The sequence below is a fragment of the Jaculus jaculus genome, chromosome 13 (assembly GCF_020740685.1).
Source record: "Jaculus jaculus isolate mJacJac1 chromosome 13, mJacJac1.mat.Y.cur, whole genome shotgun sequence".
Lineage (NCBI taxonomy): Eukaryota > Metazoa > Chordata > Mammalia > Rodentia > Dipodidae > Jaculus > Jaculus jaculus.
The window spans coordinates 74049271-74074126 of record NC_059114.1 but is presented as its reverse complement, the minus strand read 5'-3'; the positions used below and the strand labels follow the sequence as shown (position 1 = coordinate 74074126).

At 42.6% G+C, this 24856-nt stretch overlaps 1 protein-coding gene across 1 annotated transcript; it reads left to right on the top strand.

Annotated features, from left to right (window-relative positions):
• Positions 1-7432: 7432 nt before the first annotated feature.
• Positions 7433-21520, top strand: Sub1 (SUB1 regulator of transcription). Its single transcript, XM_004652521.2, has 5 exons — positions 7433-7513; positions 9741-9813; positions 12485-12607; positions 17514-17622; positions 18798-21520. Exons 2-5 carry the CDS (start codon positions 9742-9744, stop codon positions 18875-18877), a joined length of 384 nt encoding a protein of 127 aa, XP_004652578.1. The 5' UTR covers positions 7433-7513; position 9741; the 3' UTR covers positions 18878-21520.
• Positions 21521-24856: the final 3336 nt, after the last annotated feature.

Below are 24856 nucleotides of genomic sequence, written 5' to 3'. Positions count from 1 at the left end.
TGCTTTAAGAAAATACATGACAATCATGTCTTGGTTAAGGTCAAATGAAGAAAATACAGAAACTAGCCACAGGAGGTCAGGGTGTCCTGTGCTGTCCAGATCAGAGGAAAAGAAATGCACACTCTGGGTCAGAAGACAGGTTTGACCTGTGGCTCTGCCCCCTGTTTCCCTCTCCCTCCTTACACATGCCCATTGGGCTCCATAGCTGCCTAATCCAGTGGAGTTTTGAGGCTGAGTCGCTCAAGATTGCAGCTCTTGGCTGGGCGTGGTGTCACATGCCTTTAATCCCAGCACTCAGGAGACCTGGGTAGGAGGGCTGCTGTGAGTTCTGGGCCAGCCTGGGACTACAGATTGAGTTCCAAGTCAGCCTGGGCTAAGGTGAGACTCTACCTTGATCCTCCATCTCCAAAAAATAGATTGTTTAAAATGCCAAATGCAGGCTGGAGAGATGGCTTAGCGGTTAAGCGCTTGCCTGTGAAGCCTAAGGACCCCTGTTCGAGGCTCGGTTCCCCAGGTCCCACGTTAGCCAGATGCACAAGGGGGCGCACGCGTCTGGAGTTCGTTTGCAGAGGCTGGAAGCCCTGGCGCGCCCATTCTCTCTCTCTCCCTCTATGTGTCTTTCTCTCTGTGTCTGTCGCTCTCAAATAAATAAATAAATTAATTAAAAAAAATACTCTAAAAAAAAATGCCAAATGCGCCTTTTGTTGGATCTAGACACATGCATTAAGAGCTCCACTGGGCTTATACCCACTTATATGGAATGAGTGAATGAACTAGGGGAGAAGTTTGGAACAATACCTTGTACCGGATTAAAGCACATTGCAGCTCCTCTTTCTGTCTTGGGGGAGAAAGGAAGAGTTGTGATCTCTGCTTTGAATCCTGTCCTTTCTCTAACTAGTGTCCAGATTCCTAGACAGAACAACATCCTGGTGGTTAGTTTGCTTGTAAACTGAGAAGTGCCTAGAAAATTGGTAAAACTCATTTCTTTAAAATTTTTTACATGAATTAATTGCACTGGATGTGGTGGGACAAGCCTTAATCCCAGCACTTGGGAGGCAGAGGTAGGTACATCATTGTGAGTTCAAGGCCACCCTGAGACTACATAGTGAATTCCAGGTCAGCCTGGGCTACAGAGGAAGACCCTACTTCAAAAAACAAAAACAAAAAAGAAGTATTAATTGCATGATTATGTGTGTGTATGCATAGGCATGTCAGGGCCTCTTGAAAACACCAGATATTTGTGCCTTTTTTTGTGTGTGTCTGGTTTGCATTGGTAGCTTGGGAATTGAACCTAGGCCTTCAGGCTTTGCATGCAAGCACCTTTAACTGCTGGACCATCTTCCTAGTCCAGTAAAAAACATTTCTTGGTGTGTCTGTGAGGTTGTCTGTACAGATGATTGGCATGTGGGTCAGTGATCTATATGGGGAAGACCTGCCCTCAGTGGCAAGGTCCAAGATAGGAGCCTAGATGGAACAAAAAGTGGAAGAAGGGAGCTGGAGAGATGGCTTAGTAGTTAAGGTGCTTGCCTACAAAGCCAAAGGATCTAGGTTCAATTCCCCAGGACCCACGTAAGCCAGATGCACAAGGTGGTGCATGTGTCAGCAGTTTGTAGTGGCTGGAGGCCCTGGTGTGCCCATTTTCTCTATTTGTCCCTCTCTCTTAAATAAGTAAATAAAAATAAATATTAAAAAATCATAACTAGCCGGGTGTGGTGCTGTATGCCTTTAATCCCAGCACTTGGGAGGCAAAGGTAGGAGGATCACTGTGAGTTTGAGGCCACCCTGAAACTACATAGTTAATTCCAGGCCAGCCTGGGCAGAGTGAGACCCTACCTCAAGAAAACAAAACAAAAAAATCATAACTAGCCTGAGATGCATGAGGTCCTGTCTCAAAAAAATTCCTTCTTCTAATTATATATCTTTCCTTTCTTTTTTTTTTTTTTAAAAAGTTTTTATTAAGCCAGGCATAGTGGTACATGCCTTTAATCCCAGCACTGGGGAGGCAGAGGTAAAAGAATGACTGTGAGTTCGAGGCCAGCCTCAGACTACATAGTGAGTTCCAGATCAGCCTGGGCTACACCAAGACCCTGCCTTGAAAATTAATTTTTTTTTAAATTATGTTCAAGTAGATAGAGTTAGAGTGAAGAGAGACAATCAGAGAGAATGGGCCTCCATCCCCTGCAAATGCATGCACCATTTTGTGCATCTGGCTTTACGTGAGTACTGGGGAATCAAACTTGGGTCATTAGGTTTTGCAGCACCACCGAGCATTCTCACCAGCCCCTATATATTTATTTTGTTGGTGCTTTTTCCCTGGAGAATTCTGGCTAAATCAACATTGATGGGTGTAAGAGGCCAGGTATCCCGGTAATTTTCTAGTTGCCTAGTACAGCAGCCCTGTGCAACCAAACACCCTGAGCAGTGGGCTCTCCCACAATGCTCTCAGGCATTGTGACCGGCATACTGCCTGTGTGGGAGATTCCCTAACTGCCTCAGTGAGTACCAACTCCAGGCTGCCAGGTTGCCCAGTCGAAACAGTGGTTGATGAGTGATTCCATCTTGTTATGATTTAATTTTTGAAATTATGAATGTACACAGGTGTGTTTGTATGTATGGGTTCATGTGTGCATGGCCATGTGTGCAGGTCAGAAGACATCAGATGTCTTCCTCAGTTATTTTCCACTGTGTTATTTTGAGACAGGGTCTCCCTTTGAACCTCGAGCTCACTGATAGGGCTAGACAGCTAGTTAGCAAGCTTTTGGGGGGGGGGCTCATGTCTCTGCCTCTCCAACCCTGGGATTACAGGCATGGGTCAGCACACTTAGCAGTTATATGACCTCAGGTCTTCCAGATTGTGTGGCAGCCCAACTGTTTTCCTTTTTTAAAAACATCTATTTTAAATATTTTATTTATTTGCAAACAGAGAGAGAGATAGAGAGAAGAGAGATGGAGAGAATGGGTATGTCAGGGCCTCCAGCCATTGCAAATAGACTCCAGATGCATGTGCCACTTTGTGCATCTGGCTTTACATGGGTGCTGGGGAATTGAACCTGGGTTGTTAGGCTTTGTAGGCAAGTGCCTTAACCACTCAGAAATCTCTTCTGGGGTGAGCTGGAACTCATTTTGTAGCTCAGGTTAATCTCAAATAAATGAATCTCCAATCTCAGCCTCCCAAGTGCTAGGATTAAAGGTATGAGCCACCCACCACACCCAGATTTCTAAAAAAAAGGTTTTCTTATGCTGTTCAGGTAGGCTTTGTGCTCTTAATCCTTCCCCTTCAGCCCTCTACCGTTGTGAGTACAGGCCAATGTGCCTAGCTTATGATTTCATTTTAATATTTTTTTAACATTATATTTATCTATTTTATTTATTTATTTGAGACAGAGAGAGGGAGAGAGAGAGAGAGAATGGGTGCACCAGGGCCTCAGGCCACTGCAAACAAACTCCAGTTGCATGCGCCACCATGTGCATCTGGCTTATGTGGGACCTGGAGAATCGAACCTAGGTCCTTAGGCTTCCCAAGCATACTCCTTAACCTTAGCTAAGCCATCTCTCCAGCCCTCATTTTTAATAATTTTATTTTTTACTTCATTTTAGCTGTCCTTATTGAAGCCTGTCTCCTATTCTGTAATGAGCAGAAATCCTAAGTGAAACTTAACATCTATATATGCCCGTACAACCACAACCCAGACCAAGATATTTTCAGTTCCACAGCAGTTTCCTCCTTACTTGCCTGAGGCAACATCCTCCAGGGCAGCCTGATCTCTGTCTGTGGAGGTTGTTTTTATCTGTATTTAGAACTTCACTGCCTGGCATGGTGGTGCACACCTTTAATCCCAGCATTTGGGAGGCAGAGGTGGGAGGATTACCATGAGTTTGAGTCCACCCTGAGACTCCATAGTGAATTCCAGGTCAGCCTGGGCTAGAGTGAAACCTAACCTCGCAAAAAAAGAAAAAAAGGGCTGGAGAGATGGCTTAGCAGTTAAGTGCTTGCCTGTGAAGCCTAAGGACCCCGGTTTGAGGCTTGATTCCCCAGGACCCACGTTAGCCAGATGCACAAGGGAGCACATGTGTCTGGAGTTCATTTGCAGTGGCTGGAAGCCCTGGCATGTCCATTCTCATTCTCTCTCCTCCTCTCTGTCTGTCACTCTCAAATAAATAAATAAAAATTTAAAAAAAAGAAAAAAAGAAAAAAAATAGAATTTCACATACAAGTGTTTCTTTTCTGGGCGTGTGTGGTAGGTGCCTACGAGTGTGCAGATGCACAAGCCCCATGGACACCAATCACATTTTTGTACATTATTTCCTTGAAACAGGTTCTATCACTGAACCTGGAATTCCCCATGTTTTGGTGAGACTGGCTGACCAGAGAGATCCAGTGATGATCTTGTCTCTGTCCCCTTAGCACTGGAGTTACAGGTTCATATGGCCATACCTGGATTTTTGAATGCTAGTGGGTGTTGGGAATCGAACTTAAGTCCTCACGCTTGCTCAGTAAGTGCTCTTACTCACTGAATCTTATCCCCAGCCCAAGTGTTTCTTTTCTTTTTTTTCTTTTTTTTGGTTTTCTGAGGTAGGGTCTTACTCTAGTTCAGGCTGACCTGGAATCCACTATGTAGTCTCAGGGTGGCCTTGAACTCATAGCAATCCTCCTACCTCTGCCTCCCAGTGCTAGGATTAAAGGTGTGCGCCACCACGCCTGGCGTCTTGTCTTTTCTTTTCTTTCCTTTTCTTTTTTTTTTTTTCTCGTTTGTTTTTTTCGAGGTAGGGTCTCTAGCCCAGGCTGACCTGGAATTCACTATGTAGTATCAGAGTGGCCTTGAACTCACTGAGATCCTCCTCCTCTACCTCTCAAGTGCTGGGATTAAAGGCATGCACCACTATACCTGGTTCGTTCCAAGTGATTTTTAAAAATAATATTTTATTTTTACTTATTTGAAAGAGAGAGAGAGAATATGGGTGCATCAGAGCCCCTAGCCACTGCAAACAAACTCCAGACACATGTGTTATTTTGTGCATTTGGCTTACATGGGGTCTTGGAGAATCAAGCCTGGGTCCTTTGGCTTTGCAGGCAAGCACCTTAACCACTAAGTCATCTCTCCAGCCCAGGTGTTTTTTTTTTTTTAAGTGGTAATCTAGCCTGACACTGCACCCATTAGGAGAGGGCTAACACCTTTCCTTTCTCTCGCAGTAGGCATGTGAATTACACCGGGCAAAGTCTGGATCACTTGTTAACTTACTCAACCATGTTTACTGTTTCCTCTGTAATTGATCACTCCTACTTTGGAATGTGCTTGGTAGGATGATGAGTAAATGTAAAGTGCCTCGTGCAGTACGTGGCTTGAAAGCGACCCTTGATAAATCTGTGTGGACAAACATAACTGTTGATGGTTGGCTTTCATCAACTACACATTTCAAGCAATCTATTGGCTGTTTTCTTTCTTTCTTTTTTTAAAATATTTTGCTTATTTGAGAAAGAGGCAGAGGGAGATGGAGTGAGGGAAAGGCGAGAATAGGTGTAGGAAAGAGAGAGAATGGGTGTGTCAGAGCTTCCAGCCACTGCAAACGAAGTTCAGATGCATGTGCCAGTTTGTGTACATGGGTACTGGGTAATCAAACCCAGGTCCCTAGGCTTTGCAGGTGAGCACTTTAACCACTGGGCAATTAAAAAAAAATTTTGTTTTTATTTTTATTTGAGAGCGAGAGAGAGGAGGCACATAGAGAGAGAGAGAGAGAGAGAGAGAATGGGCATACCATACTGCAAATGAACTCCAGAGGCATGTGCCACCTTGTGCATTTGGCTTATGTGGGTCTTGGGGAATTGAGCCTTGAACTGGGGTCCTTAGGCTTCTCAGGTAGGCGCTTAATGGTTAAGCCACTTCTCCAGCCCCACTGGCCCATTTCTGCAGCCCCTATACATTTGATTTCCTCTGTGAACTTGGGTTAGAAAGTGCATGGATGTGATAACCTACCTGACATATACAACTTTAAAAAAAAAACCAACAAAACAACAAAAGCAACCAAACAAACAACTTTGACTCACAGTATCAGTCTCTAGTACTTGCTTACTCTGGGTCTGTCTGTGGTGATGAAGAATATGGCAGTGGCAACTAGTGGAGGAGGAGAAAGTTGTTGACTTCCTGGCCGACGGGAAGTCAAGAAAGGGAATATAGGAAAGGGCCATTGTAAGATACAGCTCCCGGGCTGGAGAGATGGCTTAGCGGTTAAGTGCTTGCCTGTGAAGCCTAAGGACCCTGGTTCGAGGCTCAGTTCCCCAGGTCCCACGTTAGCCAGATGCACAAGGGGGCGCACGCGTCTGGAGTTCGTTTGCAGAGGCTGGAGGCCCTGGCGCGCCCATTCTCTCTCTCCCTCTATCTGTCTTTCTCTCTTTGTCTGTCGTGCTCAAATAAATAAATAAAAAAAAATTAAAAAAAAAAAAGATACAGCTCCCAACAGCATGCTCTGAGTGGCCCACTTCCGCAAATTAGGGTCTTTTTCTTGGCAGCACCTGCAAATAATTGTCACTGTATCAAGGCATTATTAATGTATTGATTAGGTCATAGCCTTCTGGATCCCATCACTTCTGAAAAGCCCAGCAGTGGGCAATCACATCCTGAGTATATGAGCCTGTGCGGGACATTTTGTCAAACTGCAACTATTTACACTTCCAGTACTTTATTTACTTATTTTAAAATAATTTATTTATTTGAGAAAGGGGGTGGGGAGAGCAAGAGAAAGCGAGAGAGAGAGAATGGGCAAGCCAGGGTCTCTAGTCACTATAAACAAACTCCAGATGCATGTGCCACCTTGTGCCTCTGCCTCTGCCTTAAGTAGGTAGTGGGGAATCAAACCCGGGTCCTTAGGTTCCACAGGCAAGCGCCTTAACTGTTAAGCCATCTCTGAAATTACTCTAGCCCAGGCTAGACCTGGATTTCACTATGCGGTCTCAGGGTGGCTTCGAACTCACTGAGATCCTCTTACCTCTGCCTGCCAGTGCTGGGATTAAAGGCAAGAGCCACCAAACCCGGCCACCTCCAGCATTTTGAATTTAGATATAAACGGTTTTAGCGGTCAAGGACATCTGCAAAGATTTACTGAACTTTCGGAAATTAAATGCTGTGACTCTGGCTTACTTCCTTGGGGAGTTTAGCAGCCAGAATCAGAAACTGAGGGTGGGAGGGGCAGGAAAATTATTTACGGCAAAAAAAAAGTGGGTCAGTATGTTATTCTTTTCAGTGCCAGCCATTCATGTTTCAACAAGCCCTCTCCTTCCCTTTCACGTCAGGCCCAATTCCCTGTGGCATATCAGTATCCACTCAGTAATTGCGGCGGTCCCTTTAAGGCCCTGGAAAGTGGTCTCTCGGTGGGTTTCCGAGGCTTGGCCACGCCTCGTCACGTGCCCTCCGCGCGCTGGGGGGCGGGACTCGCGGCTCTGGGCTGGCGTCACTTCCGGTTCTCTGTCAGTCCAGAGCGAGCGAGCGTGCTGGAGACTGTTGGACTGTAGGGGCGGAGGGTGAGTGCGCGCGCGGGGCCACGGTGATTCCGCCTGTCCGAGTCCCCACGTCTCGAGGCGTCCGTCGGGCCAACCCGAGCTCTCGAGGCGCAGGCCGCCGTCGGCCCCGCGGCTGTCCGCGCCCGCTCGGCCCGCGGGAGCCGCGAGACATGGCGGCTCTGAGCGACCTCCCCCCCATCGCCGTTCTGTCCTCCGTCCTCGCGGGGAGGAGGGGGACGGTGGCCGCGGGGGTCCCCGCGCCGAGGCGGAGTGCGGGGCGGTGCAGCGGGGGCCCGGAGAGGAGACGCGCGAGGGGCCCGCCCCGCCCCCCGGCGCCGTGGGCTCGCGGCCGGACCACGCGGGAGCCGGGAGAGAGAGATAGAGAAAGAGAAAGAGGGAGGGACGGGGGAACGAGCGAGCCCCGGGCCGCAGCGGGCGGTGGGCGCGACTGCGGCTGCTTTTGCGGGTCGAGGGAACGCCGCGCACAAGAAAATGGCGCTGGGTGCAAGTCCCTCCTCTTCCCACATGCTCGGCTCACATCTTGTCTCTCTTTCTCTCTATCTCCCCCACGCCTCAGCCCCCGGCCCGTGCCGCCCGCACCTTCCGGCCTCCCCACTCCCCCCCCCTCCACAATCCCAAGAATCCTCCTTCCCTCTCTTTTCAAAAACCCCTTTAAGGGGTGGAGAGATGGCCTAGCGTTTAAGGCGCTTGCCTGCAAAGCCAGAGGCCCCAGGTTCGATTCCCCAGGCCCCACCAGGTGACGCATGCAACTGGAGTTCTTTTGCAGGGACTAGAGGCCCTGGTGCGTCCATTCTGTCTGGCCCCGCCCCCCCCGTAAATAAAGTAAAAATTAAAAAAAAGCCCTTCATTTAACCATTTAACCTAAAAATAAAAGCCTCAGTAAGTAGAAGTGATGTGTGCATTGTTTTTCTTGGACAACTTATTTGGGTTAGGTATGTGGAGATTGTTTGAAATACTTTGAGGCCCCCCCATGGCAGCTTTCACAGTTGTGCCTGGCTGTTTGCATTTAAAAATAGGTTATGTGTTCAATTAAGTTGTCTTTAATAAAAAGGGTTTGGGGTCGTTGGATGAGCAGCTAGCATACAAAGCTGAACTGAATTGGCCTTGGAGATTAGATTGTGAAATGGAGCCGGTACAGGACAAGTGAGTGAGAGGGTAATGAACCCTGGGCTGACAGGCTTTGCAAGCAAGAGCCTTTAACCACTGAACCATCCCCGCCCAGGCCCTGAAGTCTTAACTTTTTTTTAATTCGACATTTAAAGAGTGTTTTTTTTTTATTAAAGGTTATTTAAGTCATAAATTAATAGGAGGACCTAGTCACTTCAGAAGTGGAGAGAGCAAAAGATTGTTTGATAACTGTCATTTTACCATCTGGTATAAGTACCTTGAGAGATTAGGACATACCTTGGAAATTCCTTGCAGTTTTAAATTAAGATTTTCAGATAGTCTGTCTCCCTGCTCAAGCACTAAGTAAACATGCTCTTCTAAAAGCACCAGGTGGGGGGTTGGGAGGGTATTACCATGGGATATTTTTTATAATCTTGGAAAATGTTAATAAAAATTACAAAAAGAAAAGCACCAGGCCATGTACTTGTCTGAGGGGTTTTGCTCTTCCCATAAAGTCTTTCAACTTTAATTATTGCCTGATGTGGAAAATAAGTGTATAATGTTATGAAGAAAGTATAGTTATGAACTCTGAATTAGTGTTTATTTTGGTGGAGTAACCAGAAAGTCAAAATTAATTTGTACAATATATAAAAGGTACTTGGCAAAGATAATTAGGCATCCATTTGCATAGTACAGCTGTTTTTCTTCTGTGAATGTTGGCCTGTTCTCTGAATAAGTCTACATCAGGTCTGGTCTCATGAGCGTGACCTGTAAAACAGTGGGGTTGCTTGCATTTCTTCTGGTTTAATTGCTATCACCTGCCTTCTTGCTATCTTCTCTGCCCATAAGTTTTGTAATCTTTCAAGATGAAGTATCAGAAATGTGGGGAAAGAGGTGGAGGAATGTGCTGGCATCTATTTCTTTGACCTAGCTGGGTGCAGAATATTTCACCGTGCTTGATAATTTAAACATGTTCGGTACACACTTCCGGTACCATAGAAGGATAGAACGAGCCATGGACCCCCCTCTTTTTTTTTTTTGTTTTTTTGACTGAGAGAGAGCTAAGCTGGAGATACTACTGCAACATGAACATAACTCTTGTCATGTTTTTTTCTTTCAGAATGCCTAAATCAAAGGAACTTGTTTCTTCAAGCTCTTCGGGCAGCGATTCTGACAGTGAAGTTGAAAAGAAGGTGACTTGTACTAACTGTTCTTGCAGTATTGCCCGCATCAGTTCTGAAGGGTAATGAAAGGACTGCTAGTCTTTAGACAGGGTCTTGCTGTTTAGCTCAGATGGCTTCAGCGGGGATTCAGGTTGCTGAGATTATAAGCATTGCCATCATGCTGGGTGTAAAAATGAGACCACAAAAGGGTGTTTCTGAAAGAGAAAGTGCTTGATAGGCCACTAGTGATGTTTGTTGCTCCTTCAGACTCAAGAGACCTTAAATTCAAGTCTTTTTTTTTTTTCCCCTCTCCCCTTTCAGTCCTGGAGATTGAGCTGAGGGCTTTGTGCATCCTAGAGAAGCGCTGTGTTACTGAACTACACCCCAGTCTTTTTGTTACTGTTTATTTTGAGACAGGGTCCATGACTGTGAAGTCTCATCCTGCCACAGCCTCTGGAGTATTAGGAGTCACAGGCCTGCATCAGTAGCCCAGCTGAGGCTGAAGTTTTCTATGAGTACCTTTGAATTAATAAGCCCCAGAAATATGCCTTTAGACTCCAGGGGATGGGAACCCTTCTTAGGCTAAGGACATTACTTGTTACTTAGAAATCTGTTAAATCTGTAGAAGCAAATCATTGAAGTTTGGCTCAAACGTTTATTTTAACTACTTTTTCAGTCACTGTCTTCTCCCTTTCCCTATCTTGGTACATTTAAAGTTTTCTCCCCTTAGTTAACAAAGTTTGCATCCAGCACAGCTAATAGGAAACCACTTGTTTTTGTCAGGATAGGCTGGTTCTGCAATAGGTGACACCTGCTCTGTTGATTGCCTTCCACTTAATTGAGCACATCAGTGGAGCATAACTGAGCCTCACCTGCTGTGGTCAAGACTTCCTTCCACGCGGAACTGTCTCAGTCAAAACTTATGTATATGCATAGACATCTTAGAAACAGCAGAAATTGTAGTCTTTCTTCGAATTTCTGCTTTTGAAAGATTATTAGATTTGTGGTCTCCAAAAGTTTACTCAAAAACATCAAGCCCCTCTTTTATTCTTTTTCTTTCCTTTTTACTAAGGCAGTGTTAGCTAAGAGATAAGAAAGAAAGCTTATTGGAAAATTTCAGGACAGTTGAAATTAGGGTTGAAATAAGACTTCACATAACACAAAATAAAAAATTTCATCATTGTAACACAAAGTTGTTTATATAAAATACTTGGGGTTTTTGTTAGGCATATACCAGTTCTGAGAGTAATTACGTCTTGCTTGTTGAGCTAATTTTTTGTTTTGTCTCAAGCAGTACTATTAATCATATGCATTTACGTTTCATGGTTTACTTACATGTGTATCATAATACCGTCCTGCATCCAATTCAGTGTAGTAAACTTAGAAACATTAAAATACCTTGGAAAGGGTTGGAGAGAAGGCTTAGCAGTTAAAGTGCTTGCCTGTGAAGCCTAAGGACTCAGGTTTGATTCCACAGGACCCATGTAAGCCCCAGATGCATAAAGTGGTGCATGTATCTGGAGTTCATTTTCAGTGGCTAGAGGCTCTGGTGTGCCCATTCTCTGTCTCTTAAATAAATAAATAAAATATTTGAAAAATAGCTTGGAAAAAAATTAGTTCACATTTGCCCACTAAGGAACGTGACTGCCCTCTATTGTTTGGGTTGGGAGGTTTAGTGGTCTTGGGGCTGTTAGCTCATTTTGAGACTGAGGCAGTAAACAGTAATTCTGCTTTAAAAGTGTTAGTCTAAAAAAAGCATTAGTCTGAGATTTAGTCTGAGATACTAGCCTTAACATATTACTCCCTCTCCAGTATTTTTTTGTGATGAAATTCTTGAGGTGTTGACTTCCTGTGCCTAGTATAAAATAACTTTACCTATGTATTCCTCCTTAAGCCAGTGTAAATTCCTTTTGAAATAGGCAGTGGATTTTATAGTTATATCCTTGACATGGAATTTTTTTTTTCCTCAAGATGGGGTCTCACTTTAACCCAGGGTGACCTGGAATTCACTATGTAGTCTCAAGGTGGCCTTGAATTCACAGTGATCCTCCTACCTGTGCCTCCTGAGTGCTGGGATTAAAGACATGTGCCATCACACTTTGTTTTTTTCTTTCTGTTTTGAGACAGGTCTCTGTGTGGCCCAGGTGGGCCTGAACTCAGGATCCTCCTGCTTCAGCCAGGATTATAGGGATTATAAGTGATTGACTAGCTTTTAGTAGACTTGTGCTTTTCAAAAGTAATAGAGACCTTCCAATCCCCCCCCTTTTTTTTTGAGGTGGAGTCTCACTGTAGCCCAGACTCACCTGGAACTCACCCTGTAGTCCCAGGCTGGCCTCCAATTCACAGTGATCCTCCTACCTTGCTTCCCACTGATGGAATTAAAGGCATGTCCTCCCCCCCACCCCGAACTCTTAGGTAAGATTCCCAGTCTATAGAATCACTGTTCTTCTGAATAATACCACTCTGCTGCTTGAGGTATCTTCAGGATTCTGAGAAGAGTGTGAAAGTACATTAGATAAATATGTAGGTTAGTCATAGTTACATTGTTAAAGTGAAAGTATCCTGTGTACATACTTAGATTTTTTTCTTAAAGATTGTATGAATGTAGCTTTTTGACCCTTTTGTTTTCATGAATATTGAAATCTTTTGAATCTGTGAATTTTTTTTTTTCTTATTTATAAGCTTGTTCTTGCCTTTTAAGTTAAAAAGGAAAAAGCAAGTTGCTCCTGAAAAACCTGTAAAGAAGCAGAAGACTGGTGAAACTTCCAGAGCTCTGGCCTCCCCCAAGCAAAGCAGCAGCAGCAGAGATGACAACATGTTTCAGGTAAGGCTGGCTGTCTCCTTGAACCCAGTAGAGTGGGCTCCCGTAGCAGTTTCCATGTGTGCTCTGCTCTTCTTGCCTGAGGTTGCCTATTAAAGCACAAAAAGAACTCAGAAGCGAAGGTGATTGTAGAATGCTAGACTGTTAAGTCTAGAAGTCAGTTGTTATTATGTTTAAAACAAGGCAAATTTTAATGCTTCAGAAATCCACAAAAAGATTGACAGCTGTACGTTTGGGAAGCGATCTGGAGGAAGCTGGAGCCTGCAAAGTTGGCTGAGAGTACAGGTAGCAGACGCAGTCGTGAGGAGGTAGGAAGGGCATCTACAGGGTCTGCCCGCTGGGAAGCCATGTGTAGCGTTACCTTCTGGCTGCTGGAACAAAGCATCTGTCCAAAAGCAGCCTTAGAAAAAAAGATGTTTTCTTTTCTTTTCTTTTTAGTTCAACAGGTTTTAGAGGTAAATTTCATCATGGTGTGGAGCATACAGCTAGGCAGGCATCACATTTCCATAGCAGCAGGAAAGGAAGGAGTCTGAACACTGGGCTTGGAGCTGGGTTATATTTCCCCAACACCTGACCTAGCAACACATCCCCAGCAAGGTTCCACCTCCCAAAGGTCCCACAGCTTTCTCAAATTGCCACCAGTGCTGGGCGTGGTGGCACAAGCCTTTAATCCTGGCACTGGGGATGGGACTGAGGTGGGGGGCTTGCTGGAGCTACAAAGTGAATTCCAGGTCGGCCTGGTCTAGAGTGAGACCCTACCTTGGGAGTAGGGGAGACAAAACAAATTACCACCAGCTGGGGGCCGGCATGAGATGTACAGATAGAGGCTATGGGGACATTTTATGTTACAACTACCCCTGTCTCCCATAGATTCATGGCCATTCAAAATATATTCAGCCCGACTTTTAAGTGCCCCAGTGGTCATGAATCAGCCTTCTGTAGCACTGGCTTATAAGCGTGTGCGACCATACCTAGCTTTTGACGTGACCAGCAAGAAGCATTCTTACCCATTGAGCCATCTTTCCATCCCAGAGTCAAAGGATTTCCAACTGTGGGCAGGACAGCAGGAGTGGTTTTAGAGGAGTTTGAAATACTGTCTTTGTGATTTTTTTTTTTTTTAATTTGAAAAGATTATTCCTCCCAGGCATGGTGGTATTGTATGCCTGTTTTCCTGGTGGATAAGAGGATCAGGCATTCAAGGTCATAGCAGCTTGGCTACGTGAGACCCTGCCTCCAAAAAAAAAAAAAAAAAAAAAAGATGACATAAAGGTGACAAGGAATCAGAACATTTTTAAGAATCACTTTTTTTTTTTTTTTTTTTTTGAGGTAGGGTTTCATTCACTCTGGTCCAGGCTGACCTGGAATTAACTAGGTAGTCTCAGGGGGGCCTCAAACTCATGGCAGTCCTCCTTCCTCTGCCTCCTGAGTGCTGGGATTAAAGGTGTGTGCCACCACGCCTGGCTCAAGAATCACATTTTTATGCAATGTACATGTTTTTTCTTTTGCTAGTCTAGATTGTATGCATATGTTTTATATATCTTGTCATCTGATTTTACTTTCCTATGAAATACTCCTGCAGTGGTCTGTTTTTACTGTCAATTATTCTTAATTTTGTCATTTTTCTCGTTTTAATGTTTAGTGAAAATTCGTGTTATTCATTTCTGCTCAAATGGAGGTTGCTGTTGGGCAAGTTTATTTTTAAAAAACTGTCAGGGCTGTAGAGATGGCTTAATGGTTAAGGCACTTGTCTTTGAAGTCTAAGGGCTCAGATTTGATTCCCCAATACCCACATAAGCCAGATGTACAAGGTGGCACATGTGTCTGGAGTTTGCAGTGGCTACTGGTCCTGTTGTACCCATTCTCTCTCTTTAAGTAAGTAAAATATTTAAAGGGAAAACTTTGTCAGCTAAGAGATAGCTCAGTGATAAGAATACATACTGTGCAAATATGAGGACCTGAGTTTAATTCCTGGCACCCACATAAAAAGCTGCGTATGACTGAGCCCTGAGGGGGCAGAGACAGGAGGATGGTTGAGGCTCACTGGTCTGCCTGGCTAACTAAAAAATGGCAAGCTCCAGGTTCAGTGAGAGGATACCAAGTGTCCTCCTCTGACTATGACGCTTGTGTGTTTTATGTGCATGTATGTACCACACACACCAAAAACAACTTTGTTAAAGTGTCATTTATGTGCAGAAAACTTGACAGTGAAAAGGATAAATCTGATGAGCTGTGGTGGGTGTACACAGCCTGTGGCTGGTGTGTTTTTACCACCCAGAGATTTCCTTTTGTATTTTCTGCACATGGAACCTGTCATCTGATTTACTACATTGATTTTGGCTGTTAAGAACTTTATGTAAATGGAATAGTAAAGTCGGTAAGTAGTTTTGTCTGGCTTTTTTTTTTAAGGTAGGGTTTTGCTCAAGCTCAGGCTGATCTAGAATTCACGGTGTAGTTTCAGGCTGCCTTCGAACTCAATGCAGCCCTCCTACCTCAGCCTTCGGAGTGTTGGGATTAAAGGTGCCACCACGCCCTGCTGGCTTTTAAAATTTTTTTAAATTTATTTTTAAAATTATTTATTTGTGGGGGAGGCAGATAGTGAATGGGTGTGCCAGGATCTCTAGCTACTGCAAAGGAACTTTAGACACTGAACCACCTTGTGCATATGGCTTACGTGAGTCCTGGGGAATCGAATCTAGGTCCTTTGGCTTTGTAGGCAAGCATTTTAACCGCCAAGCCATTTCTCCAGCCCTGTTTACTTTTTCATAAGGCAGTGTCTAACCCAGGCTGACCTGGAACTCATGGTAATCCTCAGCTTTTATTTTATTTATTAGAGAGCAACTGTGAGTGCCAGGCCTTTTCCTGATGCAAATGAACTCCAGATGCATGCGCCACTTTGTGCATCTGATTTTACATGGATTTTGGAGAACTGAACCCTGGGCTGGCAGATTTTGTTCTTGGCCTTTAATTGCTGAACCATGCTCCCATCCCCATGCCTGGTTTCTTTCGCTCAGCATAATGTTAAAATTTTTGTTGTGCCTATCAGTAATTGATTCCTTTTTGTTGTGAAGTAATATTCTTTTATAGAATTACTTCAGGATATATCTACTTACCTTGGATGGACATTTGGGTTATTTTTTCTTTTTACATATTTTCTTTATACTTTATTTATTTGAAAGAGATAGAATGGGCACACCAGGGCCTTCAGCCACTGCACATGAACTCCATATGCATGTGCTACCTTGTGCATCTGACTTACATGGGTCCTGGAGAATTGAACTTGGGGCCTTTGGCTTTGCAGTCCAGTGCCTTAGCTACTAAGCCATCTCTCCAGCCCTATTTGGGTTATTTTTGGGTCTTGGGCTATTTTAAATAAAGCTGTTGTGAGTAGTCTTAGTACAAGTCTTTGTGCCTACTTCTTTTTTTTCTTTTTTTTTTAAATATTTTTTATTTATTTGCAAGGCGAGAGAAGAGAGTGTGTGTGCGCATGTGTGTAGGGCATATTGGGGTTTTTTGCCACTGCAAATGAACTCTAGACACATGTGCCCTTTGTGCATCTGACTTTATGTGGGTATTGGGGAATACAACCTGGGCTGTCTATCAGGCTTTGCAAGCAAGTGCTTTTAACTGCTGAGCCATCTCTCTAGCCCTGGCATATGCCTTTAATTCCAGCACTTGGGAGGTAAGAGGATCACCATGAGTTTGAGGCCAACCTGGGACTACAGAGTGAGTTTCAGGTCAACCTGGACTAGAGAGAGACCCTGCTTCAAAAACAAAACAAATAAACAAAAATCCACCTAAATTGGTTGCGTTGTACAATAAGAATTTTATTTTATAAATACTTTGTTGAAATGTTAGAGAATTTTTCTTTTACATAGAAAAATTTGCTCTTTTTAAAGTTAGTTTGAAAACAAGTTGAGGTTAAGAGAAGAAGCATTGTGAAATCTAAGAGACAGAATCGGATGGCTGGCTGGCAAAGACCAGAAGAGGGAGGCTGGCCTGTTTGTCCGTGGCTTTGGTGTTGGTTCTCCATCTTGGAGATGGCCTTCACATACTTGGGGCCTCATTGCTTTCCTTGTTCTGTCCCAAGTCTTCTGGGAGTGAGTCTGCATGTGGCTCTTCTCAAGACACCTGGAAGGCCAGTGTCTGTGGCTGTTAAAGAAAAGCTTTAAGCCTGTTTTTATCAATTTTCCTTCTTGATGCTTTGCATTTTGATTAGTGGTTTATCTTAGCTAAGACTTTTTGCCTACCCCATGGCCACAAAATTTGTCATTGTTTTTGTTTGAGGAAGTGTTCACAGTTTGAGTTTCCATGTTGTGATGAAGTAATTTCTCTGTTTGAGCTAAGAATCAAGATCCAATACCAGTTGTTGAAAGACAGTTACTTTTCTTTTTGAATTTCTGTTTTAAACAAAATTGGTGAATGTATTTACTTCCTTTTGGCTGTATTCTAATTTGTTAACCTCTGTCTTTGCTCCATTACCACTCTGTTCTTAATGAACTCATTTAATCCTGGAAAGTACTAACCTATGCTTTGTTGAGTAAAGCCTTTTCCTTACTCTGATATTTGTAGTTTGTGTTAGGCCAGCAGCAGAAGGCTTTTGAAATATTGTTTTTGGTAGATGGTTTAAGTTCTAAGTTTGACTGGGGAGTGAACTGTGTATATGTTATTTTAAGTAAATTTAAAAGGAAGTGCTTTCTTAGGTTGCTGTTGACTGGGACCCAGGGTTCCTGTGTTTAGCTGAATCTATGGATTATTATTGATTGCAGGTTATAGGGTAAGATTTTGCTCACTAAAGATTTGTTAAAATTGCAAAATAAACTACATCTTGATACAGATCTTCAGAAACTACTGAAACAGATCTGACTGGCATAAGGAACACAATTAATTAATTAATGATTTATTTCACCAGATTGGGAAAATGAAGTATGTCAGCGTTCGAGAATTTAAAGGGAATGTTCTAATTGATATTAGAGAATACTGGATGAATCAGGATGGTGAAATGAAACCAGGAAGAAAAGGTGAGGTTTTAGTTCTTCAGTTTGATTGTAATGTTGAGACTAAAAATATTTTTGAGTTATCTCTACCTTACTTGATATCTTTTTTTGTTGTTGTTTTGTTTTCTTTTTTGAGGTAGGGTCTCGCTATAGCCCCGGCTGACCTGGAATTCACTGTGTAGTCCCAGGATGTCCTCAAACGCACAGTGATCCTCCTACCTTTGCCTCCTAAATGCTGGGATCAAAGGCGTGTGCCTTCATACCCAGGCCCCTACTCTGAAATGTTGACAGGGTGCAGGTGAAGGATCAGACTTATTCAATTATTTCTCTTACCTTTATAGTCACCGTAACAAAACCTAGAAAAACAACATTCGTCATGTCACTTAAATTGGTTGTGACATTACTTGACTATAATTTCCGTCTTAGTTTTTATAGTGATTTTGAAGGATATTAGGCACACTTCTTGGGAAATTGTAAAATAAGAAATGGAGAAACTGGTTTATAGTGTTTCCTTTTTTTTTGGTTTTATTTATTTATTTGGGAGTGGCAGAGAGAGAGAGAGAGAGAGAGAGAGAGAGAGACAGACAGAGAGAGACTGGGCATGCCAGGGCTTCCAGCCACTGCAGGTGAACTCCAGACATGTGCGCCCCTTGTGCATCTGACTAATGTGGGTCCTGGAGAATTGAGCCTTGAAATGGGGTCCTTAGGCTTCATAGGCAAGTGCTTAATTGCTAAGCCATCTCTCCAGCTTAGTGTTTCCTTTCGATTGGGCTCCTCAAGGCTGTTTGTAGGAGAGAATTCTGCAAGTGAGTCTCTCTTTCACCTGTGTTTTACCAAGTCTCCAAGACAACAGGTTACCATATAGGAACACTTAATCCAGTTAGTAAGTTGTGAGAGAACACTTGTTGAGTGAAACATTCCGTATTAGTTATTTTCTTTTTGAGTCAAGCTTTTTCTGCTTGGGAAACTGATGGTGTGTCCCAGTAAGGTCTCTCCTAAGATCTTATTACTGTAGTATTGGCTGGTTCTATGGCTCAGTGTTAGTGTGTGTATGTGTGAGGCCTTGAGTTCAATTCCTAGCTCTCCAAAACCTCCACACACAACCTACAATAATAATTTTGATAAAAAACTCTAATTGAGAGTATGAGACTTCTCTAGAGGAATTAATTTTCAACTTTGAATATTTTAACTTTGTTTAGGTATTGCTTTAAGTCCGGAGCAGTGGAGCCAGCTGAAGGAACAAATTTCTGACATTGATGATGCAGTAAGAAAACTGTAAAACCTGAGCCATATAAAACCTGTACTGTTCTAGTTGTATTAATCTGTCTTTTTACATTGGCTTTTGTTTTCTAAATGTTGTTTTACACGCTGTTGTATATTTGGATTGCAGAACAATTTGTAAGTTTTTTTTAATGTGCATTATTAAAAATGTTCTTAGTGAAGCTGTCAACTTTATTAAGAGATTGCTTTGTTATCCCACCTAGTGTAAAATAAAGTCAGATCATTACAGTCTTCACTGTCGTGGCCTTTTTTGATCAAAAGGATAGGCTCTGTTCAAGGCCCAAAATAACCCTTACAAACCTATTGGTTTGAACTCAGCCTTTATATTGAGGGGGAAAAAAAGGATTTGTATTGAGTTACTTTTTTAATGTTTGATTTGTAAAATGTATACTTGATTTCTTCCCTCTCAACCAAATGTCTAAACTTGCTTGACTTTCTATCCTGTTTCTTTACTTCATTTTCCTTAACTTAATCTCTTCATGGATGATCTTTTAGTCTTTTCCTTGGATATACTATGCTGATTTGGAGAGTCAATCTGTCAAAGTTTTGTATGGAACTTATAATTAAACACAAATTACTGCTGTATTAAATATTAACAGATCAGTTTGCTAACTGACTTAAAACAGCAAGTATATGTCATTACCCATCATGTTCTGTGTAGTTACTGCTTAGTTTACAGAAAATAATGACTCACATGTCTGATTAGCTTTCACTTAGCAAACATGCTCATCATAGGATGATGTCTGTAAACCCAGATGTCATTAAGCTAGATTAGAGTTTAGTAAATGTTGTGAAAGCATGCTGGCCCAGCATTATAACACTCAGTATATATTAGTGTAGCCAGAGAGATCGGTGAGCTTTACTGCCAGGGTAGGTAATGTGGCCAGTAGAGGTTATTTTGCAGTTAATCTACTAGACAATGGCATTCTAGACTTGATGCTGTGAAATTTAATAGACACTCCTAGGTGGTTTTCATTTCTCCAGGATGATGAAGCAGACAGACTGAGGCACAGGTTTCAGGGGCGTTTCAGCAATAAATAGGGCATGGCGTGCCTTATGGAAAGAATGTTGTAGGTGAAACTTAGTGCAGTTAGGGAGGTGGAAGAAATTGTCTTGAAAGTGGTAGACATGAAGTTTTGATCTCATCAATATGGCATAGTTAGGGAGGATGGTAATAAGAATGATTTGAAGACGTGTAAAACATTTGAATTTTTACTACCATTAAGGGCTGCCATATCAGAATTGCACTATCCTATTAACAAGTTTGATTTATTTGTCTAAATCATTTTTTTGTGGGATTGTCAAGAATTTAAAAACCATCTGCCAGGTCATATACAGTTAGCAATTTTTTCCCCTGGCAGTTATTCTTTTGTATTTTATATTCTTGAAGTAACTTTTTTAGTGTATTTAGTAATTGTAAAGTAGTTGCAAACAGATAAATCTCACTTCTTGTAGTTTCGTCTTAATAGGGACCAAAATATTCAAATATGGTATATAATTTAGACAAATTCTCAAGAGATACCCCTCCCCCCCATTGGGGAAGAAATAATGTGTTCTATTTCATTAACTTAGTTTTGTGAACTATTCCTTACTTTTGTCGTTCAATAAGGGTAGTTAGGACACAAAACTAGTGTTTTTGGTGTAGATGAAAGCTAAATTTGCTAGGTTCCCATGGACTTAAGGGTGTATGCTTATACAGGGTGGTGCTGCAGTCTATTACTAGCTAGCATTTGCTAGCTGCTTAACATAATAAGATCTCCATATAAAGAATGTTCTCTGGCACAGTTTGGTAAGTTAACAACTAAATTCACTTAATTATGTTACTGGTTGTATAGTATACCAAAATCATTTATCTTTCTTTGTGTATGTAGAAAATGATGAAAACTGGTATAAAAGAAGAGGGACTAACTCAAACTGAAAAGAAGGGAACAGAACATCTATGTCTTGTTCATAAGTGTCATATTTTGCAATGCCAAAATGATTAAAAGAGTACTTTGGCCTTGCCTTTTGATGCTCAGTAGCAAGGCTTTCTGATGGTATTTCCTTTTTGTCTTTTAAAGTATGAGCTATTTTTGACCAGTTTCCAGTGCTGTTCACATTTTATTTAAAGAAATTAATGAAAAAAAAACATATTTTTCTTTGTTTCATAAGTGTCTGAAAACTTTTGAGGAGTAACCCTACCTCATTGGCTAGTTAAGCTGCGGTGAAGGCCCCTTGATTCTATAGCATATCTTTAGACACAAGCACTTAGGTAAAACAATGGGAGAAAGTAATCCTGGCTTGTCGACTGAGCTGAGAACTGAACATTGTTTAAATGCTCCTGACAGAGGTATGTTAGCAGAGGACTAAGTATGAAGTATGAACTGTAAAGAATGTTGAGTTACCTTTAGCCATCTCTCTTGAATTATCTTTGGATTACTTTTTATGAAAATTAGCATAGTGAAACCCTCAGTTTTTTTCTCCCAGAAAAAGTGTTTCCTTGGATAAAGTCTCATGTAAACATACATATAATCCAAAGTATGTAATTCTGTACTTGTGGAATGCCTGTATACTTTGTTGATACATCTTCCATGGAGATGTCAATGAATTTAATGCTCCACCTGTGAATATTTTAAATGTTGAAATAAAAATACAAAATGTGCCCTCTGTGTTATCCTAGTTTCACAAGATGGAAGGAAGGTGAAAGGGTAATTTATGTGTCTGATGGGTTTTGTTAACAAGCAGAATGCTCTTTTCTGTGGAATGCTCTGGCTTTAGAGGGCTCCATTTTCCTGATCAATGGAAATAACTCGAAAACCATGGTGGACACAGCCTTCTTCACTTCAACCTGTAAGTGCTTTGCAGCCCTCTCCCTTGGCATACTTGAGTGTGCAGTGGACTTTTGAGCATTTCTGATTTTCATTTTCATTTACAAGGTGTGTCTTCTGTCTTTTCGTGTCGTGTCCCCCCCCCCCCCCCCCCCCCCCCCCGTGTAGGGTCTCGCTCTAGCTCAGGCTGACCTGGAATTCACTATAATTTCAGGGTGGCCTTGAACTCATAGTGAGTGATCCTCCTACCTCTGCCTCCCGAGTGCTGGGATTAAAGGCGTGCGCCACCACTCCCAGCTTCATGTTTATTTTTTATATTTATTTTTACTTATTTATTTGACAGAGAAGTTGGGGTGGGGGGGGAATGGGTGCACCAGGGCCTCCAGCCACTGCAAACAAACTCCAGACACATGTGACTCCTTGTGCATCTGGCTAATGTGGGTCCTGGGGAATTGAACCTGGGTCCTTTGGCTTTGCAGGCAAACGCCTTAACCGCTAAGCCATCTCTCTAGCCCTCTTTTCATGTTTTGATATATAGATTTTATATAGTTTCTCTTTAGGAACTTATATAGGGTTATTAAAGTCCATGGAGAACTGCTTAACAACTTTTGTTCCACTTTGAACTGTATATTGGACTTAACGAGTCCTTGTGTTAATGAAACCAATTAGAAGGGGGGAAAAAGTAATTGATTATAAAGTGTGGCTCAAAGAAGTTATAAGGATATGTAAAAGGGGAATACACACACACACACACACACACACACACACACATACACAAATGACATGAAACACTGAACTTATATGGAATTATTTACTACGTAACAGTCTCTTGGTACCCTACCCGCTCCCTGCTTTATAGAGGTTCCTTACAGGGTTCAGTCTCGGCTTGCCTTTACTGCCATTTTAGTTATTCTTAGTAGTGACCCTCTTGTCTAAGCTAAGTGAAACACTCCTCTCTCTGGTTTACTTACAGGCGCCTTAGTGGTTTGCCTTTCTGTTTAATAACTTTAGGTGAAACATGCCACTTCCTTTATCTAATTCAGAGACAAATGCACTTATCCTGAATTTCATCCAGGTGGATACCATGACCTCTTTTGGTTATAGATAAAAGTATAGAGTGCTCTACCATCAAAGCCTAGAACTCAGTGACACGTGTGTGTAGTAACTGCAGTGTATCTTGGGAAGTGGTGTGAAGTTCAAGACCTTTTCCTATTTAAGATGGCTTCAGATGTGTGTGTGTGTTTTGAGGTAGGGTCTCACTCTAGCCCAGGTGGACCTGGGATTCACTATGTAGTCTGAGGGTGGCCTCAAACTCATGGTAATCCTCCTACCTCTGCCTACCGGGTGCTGGGATTAAAGGCAAGCATCACCATGCCCGGCCAGATTTATTTTTCATTAATGCAAATTAGTGCAAGAATGTAAGAGAAATCTCAAATACCCCTTCACTGAGATAGCCATCTAAATCTTTTTTTTTTTTTTTTTTGGTTTTTTGAGGTAGGGTCTCACTCTAGCCCAGGCTGACCTGGAATTCACTATGGAGTCTCAGGGTAGCCTCAAACTCATGGTGATAAATCTCAATCTTTTTAAAATCATTTTTATTTGAGAGAGAATGGTTGCTCCAGGACCTCTAACCCCAGCAAATGAACTTCAGATGTATGTGCCACCATATGCATCTGGCTTACATGAGTACTGGGGACTCGAACCTGGGTCTGTAGGCTTTGCAGGCAAGTGCCTGAACCACTATACCATCCCTCCAGCTCCTCCCCATCCAATCAGTGGTCCTCATGCCTTCTAGCAAAAGCTTCTAATCCAGATTCAGATAATTTAATTATGTCTTCTTTACTCATGCACTGCACACAAGTTTTCTGGGCTTTTACACCTGCTATTTCTGAGTTTTGGTAAAAGGGAAATCATTGCTTGACAAGGTGAGGAAGGGCAGGGTGTTACAGTCAGGTTCGCATTGCTGCAGTCAGGTTTGCTTTGCTGGTAGAAATCACCCAACTGAGAGCAGCTTGTGGGGAAAAGGGCTTATTTTGACTTACAAGCTCTAGGGGAAGCTCCAAGATGCAGGGGAAAAACAATGGCATGAGCAGAGGGTGGACCACCTGGCTAACATCAGATGGACAGTAGCAACAGGAGAGTGTGCCAAACACAGCAAGAGGAAGCTAGTTATAACACCCATAAACTTATCCCCTACACTACTTGGCCTCCAGGAGGTTTTAATTCCCAAATTTCCATTACTGGGGACATGGCATTCAGAACACCTAAGTTTGTGGGGGCCACCTGAATCAAACCATCACATTCTGCCCCTGACCCCCATAAACTGATAACCATGCATGATGTAAAATGCAATGCATTCAGTCCAACTTTAAAAAGTCCCCATAGTTTTTATCAGCCCCAATGACACTCAAGTATTCCCATATTCCAAGATCTTTTATTTATTTATTTATTTATTTGAGAGCGACAGACACAGAGAGAAAGACAGGTAGAGGGAGAGAGAGAGAATGGGCTTGCCAGGGCTTCCAGCCTCTGCAAACGAACTCCAGACGCATGCGCCCCCTTGTGCATCTGACTAACGTGGGACATAGGGAACCGAGCCTCGAACCGGGGTCCTTAGGCTTCACAGGCAAGCGCTTAACCGCTAAGCCATCTCTCCAGCCCAATTCCAAGGTCTTTTAACTGAGCCATAATACCAAAACAAAACAAAACCAAAAAACCATAATGGCACACGATAAACACACTGCAAAAGATGTCATTGGGCATAGCAAAGAAATACTCAACTAATACAAGATTTAAACAGGACAAACATCAAATTCTGTAGCTTCAAGTCCAACAACTCTAGCCAGTGATAAATCTCCAAGTTTGGTAATTTGAACCAAGCAACAAGTCTCTGGACCTCTCAATTCCACCCTCCAGGTAGGCTACCCACAGTCCTGGAAGACTTCATCTGGGGCTGGCAGCTCTTCTTAGCAGTTATCTTGTCCTGGCATCTCCACTGCAACCCGCAGTTCATCCTCATACTCCATAGGTTTTCTGCAGGCAATTCATCAAACCTGCTTCACACTGCCCATGGCTGTTTCCAAAACAAGACCATGTTACAAATTAAATGACCTTTCCTGCATTTCTCTCTTTTTTATTTTTTAATTTTTTTGTTATTATTTTTATTTATT

What these genes read in the sequence shown, in the direction of transcription:
- Sub1 (XM_004652521.2), top strand. Translation starts at nt 9,742, where the DNA reads ATGCCTAAATCAAAGGAACTTGTTTCTTCAAGCTCTTCGGGCAGCGAT. An exon ending in ACAGTGAAGTTGAAAAGAAG is followed by an intron (nt 9,814 to 12,484) that starts GTGACTTGTACT and finishes TTGCCTTTTAAG; the next exon opens with TTAAAAAGGAAAAAGCAAGT. An exon ending in GAGATGACAACATGTTTCAG is followed by an intron (nt 12,608 to 17,513) that starts GTAAGGCTGGCT and finishes TTATTTCACCAG; the next exon opens with ATTGGGAAAATGAAGTATGT.